Raw genomic sequence first — 11114 nt, forward strand, 5'->3', positions numbered from 1 at the left:
GGAAGACAAATTAAAGCGTTTCTTTATTTTTTGGAAGACAAATTAAGACGTTTCATTATTTTTTGAAGCCAAATCAAGGCGTGTCGGTTGGGCGACATAGGGCGAAGAGGTGGCGGTGCTTGGGGGACGTCTAGCCCAACCCATCACGGCTTAGGTGGGCGCAAGATGTGCGCGGCAGGGACGCATGCGGCGGTGTTGGAGAGGTAGGGAGGAGGAGCGAGCACAACGTTCCCTTGTTTTTTAGACAGTCAAGAGGCTTTCTTATTTTTTGAAGCCAAATCAAGGCGACTCCTTTTTTTTTGAGACAAATTAATGTGTTTCCTTGTTTTTTAAGACAAATTAAGGCGTTTTCTTGTTTTTTGAAGCCAAATCAAGGCGCCTCCCTTTCTATGGCGATGAATTAGTGTGTATAATTGAAAGAGTGGCGGCGTATGGTTTTTAATGGGGTTTGTGTTTTAGCGGGAGAGAGAAAATCGAGTGGGAGTGGGTGGTGGGAGGTGAGGTGGAAAAAAATCACCAGTACCAACCTACCAACTCCCTTTTTAGGAGTAGAGATTACAAGACTAAGAACGAGCCAGCGCTAAGGGGGAAGAGACGGCGAGCTGTCGGGGACAAGCGAGCTGGCGGCGGCTTGGCTCTGGCTCGGAGAAGACCACGTGCACAAGAGGACTTGGTTTCATTCAACTCGGTTGATGTACGTGATCGTTAGTTTGAGCACTAAGGATTTGGGTTGTGTGTTAATCATTAGACCAAAAATTACAGTTTTGTGAGAACTTCCCCAAAAGGTGGGGTAATGTGTTGTGCCCCTAGGGTTGATGTTCTGTGTAATTCATTTTTTTCTAATTAAATTTTTCGTAAATGGCAGCTTTTTTAGGAATTAGGGAGATGTGGGTGATGCTTAGTAATGCCACATAGAAATAAGATGAGGTGAAGGAGAAAGAACTTATAAAAAAAGATTTGTCTTCTCTTCTTATTTAAAAGAAGACAAGAGATGATCTTTTAGCATAATATGTCTCACTACATTTTCAAAGAATCTAGTTATTAAAGATAAGTCCAAAAAATAATCTATTATAGACATTTTTTTTGTCATCTTTAGATTACTCCCTGAGATTTTAGAGTACCACGATTTTGAAAAATCGACGCTGCCAAACTAGGCCCAAGTGTGATCCATAAACATCAATCAATTTCTAGTAAAGATTTTTTAACAATTTCAACGCACCGCACCACGTTACGAACAGTGGCGAATTATTGATCACAACACACAGTCACATGCTCGAATTGATGGCCTCCCACGGCGCACTCAAATCAGCGTTAAGCATCACTGTCGGCGAATACGAAATCGCGAACCAGCGCGAACATCTTCTCGGCCTTCTCTGGCACGAAGAGCTCCGCAGCGTGGAACCCGGAGCCGTCCGTCTTGGCGACGACCTCCACGCCACTGTCCCGAAGCCACGTGGTGAACCCTCTCTGCCTGTCGATCAGCGGGTCGCCGTCGCTCCCGGACACCAGGCACCGCGGCAGGCCGACCACGGCTTCCTGTGCCACCGCCTTTTCCGGATTGCTGAACTCGTGGTCGCGGTCCGCGCCCAGCGGCAGTGCGAGGCTCCAGAGCTTGTCGTTGGCCTCCAGCGGCACCATGAAGTCGTCCTCCGACCTCTCCTCGGACGGCGTCCGCTCGACGCCGCCGAGGTACGGCTGGTGCAGCAGGAGCCCGCGCACCGCGGCGGGGCTCAGATCGATGCCCTTGGTCCGGACTCCGGCGTTGAACGCCATGTTCCCGCCGGAGCTGCTGCCCATGACGAAGCACCGGGCGAGGTCGCCGTGCGCGGCGATCCAGGGGTCCTGGGGCGCCACGTCACGGAGCCACATCACGGCCGCGACGGCGTCGTCATAGGCGGCGGGCAGGCGGTGCTCGGGTGCGAGGCGGTAGTCGAGGGAGGCGACGATGGCCGGTACGGCCGCCGCCATGGCCTCGCAGGAGGCGTGGTAGAAGGCGGTGTCGGCGTTGAAGACAACGAAGCCGCCTCCGTGGAAGTAGAGGATGACGGGGAGCTTCGTCGACGGCGGGACGGGGTTGGGGAGGTATAGCCGGATGTACGTGCCGAGAGAGGTGTCGAGGGGCACGTCCCTGCTGAAGACGGCCGCCCCGCTGCCGGCGTCGGAAGCCGGGATGGTGGGGACGACGGGCCGCGTGACGGCACCGTCCGGGTGGACGGCGATCTGCATGAAGAGGTTGTCCGACTTGGACGGCGGCGGCCGCGCAGACGCATCAACGTCCGCGACCATGAGATCGCTCATGGGTTCCTCGCGGCTTTGCTTTGTCTCTTGCACACTCGGTGCGACTACAGCTTTGATGAGTGGGATGGTGGACATACGACGGATAGTGAGTAACTGAGTATTAGGCGCGGCGCGCACGGTTTTTATGCTGCGCGCTGCGTAACCGTGCACGCAGCAACCATCAATGCACAGGTGCTCTTTTAATTTGCAATGGAGCCCGAGTATACGTACGATACCTTACCCCGGTTTTATGGAGTGCGGGTAGGACATGCCCAATGCATAACCTCACAATGATGCCTCATATGCCATATAGAATCGGATAACAGAAAAAGTAGGTTCGAATGAAGATGCGGGATCTTTTGCAGGAGGCGGATGTTTGAAAAGAAAAAATATGGTCCGATGCATAAAATTGAAAAAGTTTAAGTAAAGATTAGAGATGCATGTGTAGTGAAAGTCACTTTCTATTCTTTTATGAAGCACAGTAGTAGTAGTTTATATTGGAGAGAACAAATCAAGTTTCAAATTACTTTTTGTCATAGGACATCTGTATCCATATGCCGCCATGTACGTACATGCCCTAACGATCCAAACAAGTTCGTTTTTCTCTAATTCTTTTCCTGTTGCTAGTGTGTTGTACATGGAAGATTGGAGGCGCTTAAAGTCTCAAAGCGTCTGCACTAATTGCTCTGCAGGGTCTAATAACCTCGCCCTTTGCTCCATGCTTTCTGAAAAGCGCGCGAAGGTGGCAAAGCTTTCGACAGGGAGAAACGCAGTGCGAGATCAACGTCACACCGCTTCAATCTCAGCTTGACGCAACGAGTGTATCGATGTATCCACCGCTGGCCGCCAGCAGATAGGCCCGGCGCGATTTAATTGCCTTGAGACTGTACGAGCGACAAGGACCCGGTACTGTGCACGCACTAGCCGCCTAACAAATATGTTATGTAGATTAGAGGCTAACAAAGACGCAATCAGCATAGGGGACGTCAAGGCCAATATCGGAAGCAATCTCAACCCATGAGTGTCACCGGCAATCATGCCTTATTTTTAAATAGATTAGAAGATTGATTATTACATGTTTAATTGGATTTTGTTAGCTTTTTTGTCCTGTGCGTAGGCCGCACTAGTTGACTTGCTCTGCAGATGCCTTTTTTCGTCTGAGCAGCGAATCGTTTTTTTCTTTAGAAAAACAATAGTACTACCTTCGTCCGGGTTTATTAGGGGCTGTTTCGGTTTGACGTGCGCTCCAAAATATAGGCACAATTTTCGCCTCCCATCTCGCCATCCGTTGGCTTAAATGGGGATAGGCAGGGCTCGCCAAAAATTTCGGTGCCAACCAGACACTTTCCCATGAACTCACTCCATGCAAAAAAAAATGGCTGAACAGGTTGGGGCATCAATCCAAAAAGGCCCTTAGTTTCTTTGTATTTTATGCTAAAGTTTGACCATTTGATTACCAAAATATAGGTTATATGCGTCGGTCTAATGGGGACCAGGGTACCCTAGACCGGCAGGCCTGGTCCTTGACGATGACGTTCGGCAAGCGACGCCGCACAACACAACACAATTTGGGGCTTGGCAACTTGTCATTTGAGAAACGGAGACAACAAGGTCTCCTTGCTAGGTGTTTCGAGGTGCGCCCGGCCCCGACAAGCGCTTCCCGAGCACGCCCAGGAAGCACCGCAACTTGCGGCTTTCTTCTCCATGAAGGAAACGGGAAATCTGTTTGTCAGAAGCATTAAATGTGCGCCATCCCGCTATTGCGACCATCGTCAGCAGCCAAGATGGTACGCAGCAGGACCGTCCTTAGTGTTATGGGCTCCGGCGGGGCGTGCCATTCCCCAAGATCATCAACAATGATCGTTGAAGATTCATCTACATAGCGTTTGGCTACGGGGGTGGCCTTCGGCAGCTACTAACTTGGTACGGGCAAGCATGCCACTTCCAGTCGTGTCGGGCCGATACGGATGGCCCTCATCTTTCCCTTTTGTTTATGCTGGTGATGGAAATATGCCCTAGAGGCAATAATAAAGTTGTTATTTATATTTCCTTATGTCATGATAAATGTTTATTATTCATACTAGAATTGTATTAATCGAAAACTTGATGCATGTGTGAATACATAGACAAAACACAGTGTCCCTAGTAAGCCTCTACTAGACTAGCTCGTTAATTAAAGATTATTAAGTTTCCTAACCATAGACATGTGTTGTTATTTGATGAACGGGATCACATCATTAGGAGAATGATGTGATGGACAAGACCCATCTGTTAGCTTAGCATAATGATCGTTAAGTTTTATTGCTATTGTTTTCTTCATGACTTATCTTCCTCTGACTATGAGATTATGCAACTCCCGAATACCGGAGTAACACCTTGTGTGCTATCAAACGTCACAACGTAACTGGGTGATTATAAAGATGCTCTACAAGTGTCTCCAAAGGTGTTTGTTGGGTTGGCATAGATCAAGATTAGGATTTGTCACTCCGAGTATCGGAGAGGTGTCTCTGGGCCCTCTCGGTAATGCACATCACTATAAGCCTTGCAAGCAATGTGACTAATGAGTTAGTTGCGGGGTGATGCATTACGGAATGAGTAAAGAGACTTACCGGTAATGAGATTGAACTAGGTATGAGGATACCGACGATCGAATCTTGGGCAAGTAACATACCGATGACAAAGGGAATAACGTATGGTGTTATTGCGCTTTGACCGATAAAGATCTTTGTAGAATATGTAGGAACCAATATGAGCATCCGGGTTCCGCTATTGGTTATTGACCGAAGATGTGTCTTGGTCATGTCTACATAGTTCTCAAACCCGTAGGGTTCGCACGCTTAACGTTCGGTGACGATTTGTATTATGAGTTATGTGTTTTTTGGTGACCGAAGTTTGTTCAGAGTCCCGGATGAGATCACAGACATGACGAGGAGTCTCGAAATAGTCGATAGGTAAAGATTGATATGCTGGACGACGATATTCGGACACCGGAATGGTTTTGGAAAGGTTCGGGTATATTTCGGAGTACCAAGGGGTTACCGGAACCCCTAGGGAAGTATTGGGCCTACAAGGGCCTTAGTGGAGAGAGAGGGGAGCCCGCAAGGGGTGGCCGCACGCCTCCCCCCATGGGAGTCCAAATTGGACTAGGGGAGGGGGCGGCGCCCCCCTTTACCTCTCCCTCTCCCTCTCCTTCCTTTTCCCCTCCGATGAGAAAGGAAAAAGGGAGGGGGCGAATCCTACTAGGACTCCCTCCCAAGGCGTTGTTGGAAATATGCCCTAGAGGCAATAATAAATTGATTATTATTATATTTCCTTGTTCATGATAATCGTTTATTATCCATGCTAGAATTGTATTGATAGGAAACTCAGATACATGTGTGGATACATAGACAACACCATGTCCCTAGTAAGCCTCTAGTTGACTAGCTCGTTGATCAATAGATGGTTACGGTTTCCTGGCCATGGACATTGGATGTCGTTGATAACGGGATCACATCATTAGGAGAATGATGTGATGGACAAGACCCAATCCTAAGCCTAGCACAATATCATGTAGTTCGTATGCTAAAGCTTTTCTAGTGTCAAGTATCATTTCCTTAGACCATGAGATTGTGCAACTCCCGGATACCGTAGGAGTGCTTTGGGTGTGCCAAACGTCACAACGTAACTGGGTGGCTATAAAGGTACACTACGGGTATCTCTGATAGTGTCTGTTGGGTTGGCACGAATCGAGATTGGGATTTTGTCACTCCGTGTAAACGGAGAGGTATCTCTGGGCCCACTCGGTAGGACATCATCATAATGTGCACAATGTGACCAAGGGGTTGATCATGAGATGATGTGTTACAGAACGAGTAAAGAGACTTGCCGGTAACGAGATTGAACAAGGTATCGGTATACCGACGATCGAATCTCGGGCAAGTACCATACCGCTAGACAAAGGGAATTGTATACGGGATTGATTGAGTCCTTGACATCGTGGTTCATCCGATGAGATCATCGTGGAACATGTGGGAGCCAACATGGGTATCCAGATCCCGCTGTTGCTTATTGACCGGAGAACATCTCGGTCATGTCTGCATGTCTCCCGAACCCATAGGGTCTACACACTTAAGGTTCGATGACGCTAGGGTTATAAAGGAAGCTTGTATGTGGTTACCGAATGTTGTTCGGAGTCCCGGATGAGATCCCGGATGTCACGAGGAGTTCCGGAATGGTCCGGAGGTAAAGATATATATATAGGAAGTCCTGTTTCGGCCATCGGGACAAGTTTCGGGGTCATCGCTATTGTACCGGGACCACCGGAAGGGTCCCGGGGGCCCACCGGGTGGGGCCACCTGCCCCGGGGGCCACATGGGCTGTAGGGGGTGCGCCTTGGCATACATGGGCCAAGGGCACCAGCCCCTAGAGGCCCATGCGCCAAGATATAGGAAAAAGGGGAGAGTCCTAAAGGGGGAAGGCACCTCCGAGGTGCCTTGGGGAGGATGGACTCCTCCCCCCCTCTTAGCCGCACCCTTTCCTTGGAGGAAGGGGCAAGGCTGCGCCTCCCCCCTCTCCCCTGCCCCTATATATAGTGGAGGGGAGGGAGGGCATCCATACCTGAGCCCCTGGCGCCTCCCTCCCTCCCGTGACACCTCCTCCTCTCCCGTAGGTGCTTGGCGAAGCCCTGCAGGATTGCCACGCTCCTCCATCACCACCACGCCGTTGTGCTGCTGCTGGATGGAGTCTTCCTCAACCTCTCCCTCTCTCCTTGCTGGATCAAGGCGTGGGAGACATCGTCGAGCTGTACGTGTGTTGAACGCGGAGGTGCTGTCCGTTCGGCACTAGGATCATCGGTGATCTGAATCACGACGAGTACGACTCCATCAACCCCATTCACTTGAACGCTTCCGCTTAGCGATCTACAAGGGTATGTAGATGCACTCTCTTTCTACTCGTTGCTGGTCTCTCCATAGATAGATCTTGGTGATTCGTAGGAAAAATTTTGAATTTCTGCTACGTTCCCCAACAGTGGCATCATGAGCTAGGTCTATTGCGTAGATTCTTTGCACGAGTAGAACACAAAGTAGTTGTGGGCGTCGATATTGTTCAATATGCTTGCCGTTACTAGTCTTATCTTGATTCGGCGGCATCGTGGGATGAAGCGGCCCGGACCAACCTTACACGTACGCTTACGTGAGACCGGTTCCACCGACAAACATGCACTAGTTGCATAAGGTGGCTGGCGGGTGTCTGTCTCTCCCACTTTAGTCGGATCGGATTCGATGAAAAGGGTCCTTATGAAGGGTAAATAGCAATTGGCATATCACGTTGTGGTTCATGCGTAGGTAAGAAACGTTCTTGCTAGAAACCCATAGCAGCCACGTAAAACATGCAAACAACAATTAGAGGATGTCCAACTTGTTTTTGCAGGGTATGCTATGTGATGTGATATGGCCAAAAAGGATGTGATGAATGATATATGTGATGTATGAGATTGATCATGTTCTTGTAATAGGAATCACGACTTGCATGTCGATGAGTATGACAACCGGCAGGAGCCATAGGAGTTGTCTTTATTTATTTGTGACCTGCGTGTCAACTTAAACGTCATGTAATTACTTTACTTTATTGCTAACCGTTAGCCATAGTAGTAGAAGTAATAGTTGGCGAGGCAACTTCATGAAGACACGATGATGGAGATCATGATGATGGAGATCATGGTGTCATGCCGGTGACGATGATGATCATGGAGCCCCGAAGATGGAGATCAAAAGGAGCAAAGTGATGATGGCCATATCATGTCACTATTTGATTGCATGTGATGTTTATCATGTTTATACATCTTATTTGCTTAGAACGATGGTAGTAAATAAGATGATCCCTTACAACAATTTCAAGAAGTGTTCTCCCCTAACTGTGCACCGTTGCGACAGTTCGTGTTTCGAAGCACCACGTGATGATCGGGTGTTAGATTCTAACGTTCACATACAACGGGTGTAAGACAGATTTACACACGTGAAACACTTAGGGTTAACTTGACGAGCCTAGCATGTACAGACATGGCCTCGGAACACGGAGACCGAAAGGTCGAACATGAGTCGTATAGAAGATACGATCAACATGAAGATGTTCACCGATGATGACTAGTCCGTCTCACGTGATGATCGGACACGGCCTAGTTTGACTCGGATCATGTAATCACTTAGATGACTAGAGGGATGTCTATCTGAGTGGTAGTTCATAAGATGAACTTAATTATCCTGAACATAGCCAAAAGGTTTTTGCAAATTATGTCGTAGCTCACGCTATAGTTCTACTGTTTAGATATGTTCCTAGAGAAAAATTAGTTGAAAGTTGATAGTAGCAATTATGCGGACTAGGTCCGTAAACTGAGGATTGTCCTCATTGCTTCATAGAAGGCTTATGTCCTTAATGCACCGCTCAGTGTGCTGAACCTCGAACGTTGTCTGTGGTTGTTGCGAACATCTGACATACACGTTTTGATAACTACGTGATAGTTCAGTTAAACGGTTTAGAGTTGAGGCACCAAAGACGTTTTTGAAACATCGCGAAACATATGAGATGTTTTGAGGGCTGAAATTGGGATTTCAGGCTCGTGCCCATGTCAAGAGGTATAAGACCTCCGATGACTTTCTTAACCTGCAAACTAAGGAGAAAAGCTCAATTGTTGTGCTTGTGCTCAGATTGTCTGAGTACAACAATCGCTTGAATCGAGTGGGAGTTGATCTTCCAGATAAGACAGTGATGGTTCTCCGAAGTCATTACCACCAAGCTGCTAGAGCTTCGTGATGAACTATAATATATCAGGGACATATATGATGATCCTTGAGGTATTCGCGATGTTTGACACCGCGAAAGTAGAAATCAAGAAGGAGCATCAATTGTTGATGGTTGGTGAAACCACTAGTTTCAAGAAGGGCAAGGGCAAGAAGGGATACTTCATGAAACAGCAAATCAGCTGCTGCTCTAGTGAAGAAACCCAAGGTAAAACCCAAACCCGAGACTAAGTGCTTCTGTAATAAGGGGAACAACCACTAGAGCAGAATTACCCTAGATACTTGGTAGATAAGAAGGCTGGCAAGGTCGATAGAAGTATATTGGATATACATTGTGTTAATGTGTACTTTGCTAGTACTCCTAGTAGCACCAGGGTATTAGATACCGGTTCGGTTGCTAAGTGTTAGTAACTCGAAATAAAAGCTACGGAATAAAACGGAGACTAGCTAAAGGTGAGCTGACGATACGTGTTGGAAGTGTTTCCAAGTTTGATGTGATCTAACATCGCACGCTCCCTCTACCATCAAGATTAGTATTAAACCTGAATAAGTGCTCTTGCACCTAAAGGAATGGTTTATTGAATTTTGATCGTAGGGATACACATTTTCATGCCAAAAGATATAAGATAGTAATGATAGTACCACTTACTTGTGGCACTGCCACGTAAGTCATATCGGTATAAAACGCATGAAGAAGCTCCATATTGATGGATCTTTGGGCTCACTCGTTTTTGAAAAGTTTGAGACATGCGAACCATGTCTATTGGTGTATATGCATGAAGAAACTCCATGCAAATGGACCGTTTTGACTCACTTGATTTTGAATCACTTGGGACATGCAAATCATACCACACGGGCAAGATGACTGAAAAGCCTCGTTTTCAGTAAGATGGAACAAGATAGCAACTTGTTGGAAGTAACACATTTTGATGTGTGCAGTCCAATGAGTGCTGAGGCATGCAGTGAATATCGTTATGTTCTTACTTCACAGATGATTCGAGTAGATGTTGAGTATATTTACTTGATGAAACACAAGTCTGAATTATTGAATGGTTCAAGTAATTTCAGAGTGAAGTAGCAGATCATTGTGACAAGAGGATAAAATGTCTATGATATGATCATAGAGATGAATATCTGAGTTACGAGTTTTGGCACACAATTAAGACATTGTGGAAATTGTTTTGCAATTAATACCGCCTGGAACACCATAATGTGATGGTGTGTCCGAACATCATAACTGCACCCTATTGGATATGATGCATACCATGATGTCTCTTATCGAAGTACCACTATAGTTTATGGGTTAGGCATTAGAGACAACCACATTCACTTTAAATAGGGCACCACGTAATTCCGTTGAGATGACACCGTATGAATTATGGTTTAGAGAAACCTAAGCTGTCATTTCTTAGAAGTTTGGGGCTGCGATGCTTATGTGGAAAGGTTTCAGGCTGATAAGCTCGAACCCAAAGCGGATAAATGCATCTTCATAGGACACCCAAAACCAGTTGGGTATACCTCCTGTCTCAGATTCGAAAGCAATAAGGGATTGTTTCTAGAATCGGGTCCTTTCTCGAGGAAAAGTTTCTCTCGAAAGAATTGAGTGGGAGGATGGTGGAGACTTGATGAGGTTATTGAACCGTCACTTCAACAAGTGTGTAGCAGGGCACAGGAAGTTGTTCCTGTGGCACCTACACCAATTGAAGTGGAAGCTTATGATAGTGATCATGAAGTTTCGGATCAAGTCACTACCGAACCTCGTAGGGTGACAAGGATACGTACTACTTCAGAGTGGTACAGTAATCCTGTCTTGAAGGTCATGTTGCTAGACAACAATGAACCTACGAGCTATGGAGAAGCGATGGTGGGCCCAAATTCCGACAAATGGTTAGAAACCATAAAATCCGAGATAGGATCCATGTATGAAAACAAAGTGTAGACTTTGGCAGAACAACTCGATGGTCGTAAGGCTGTTGAGTGCAGATGGATTTTGAAAGGAAGACAGACAATGATGGTAAGTGTCACCATTGAGAAAGCTCGACTTGTCGTTAAGATGTT

General features: G+C 47.0%; 1 protein-coding gene across 1 annotated transcript; it reads right to left on the reverse strand.

The window, feature by feature from the left end:
* Positions 1-1161: 1161 nt before the first annotated feature.
* LOC119331853 (probable carboxylesterase 8) lies at positions 1162-2472 on the reverse strand. The gene has a single exon (XM_037605030.1). The coding sequence runs from the start codon at positions 2371-2373 to the stop codon at positions 1312-1314; it is 1062 nt and encodes a 353-aa protein (XP_037460927.1). The 5' UTR covers positions 2374-2472; the 3' UTR covers positions 1162-1311.
* Between the last annotated feature and the right edge of the window lie 8642 nt (positions 2473-11114).

The sequence above is a fragment of the Triticum dicoccoides genome, chromosome 7A (assembly GCF_002162155.2).
Source record: "Triticum dicoccoides isolate Atlit2015 ecotype Zavitan chromosome 7A, WEW_v2.0, whole genome shotgun sequence".
Lineage (NCBI taxonomy): Eukaryota > Viridiplantae > Streptophyta > Magnoliopsida > Poales > Poaceae > Triticum > Triticum dicoccoides.

What these genes read in the sequence shown, in the direction of transcription:
- LOC119331853 (XM_037605030.1), bottom strand. Translation starts at nt 2,373, where the DNA reads ATGTCCACCATCCCACTCATCAAAGCTGTAGTCGCACCGAGTGTGCAA.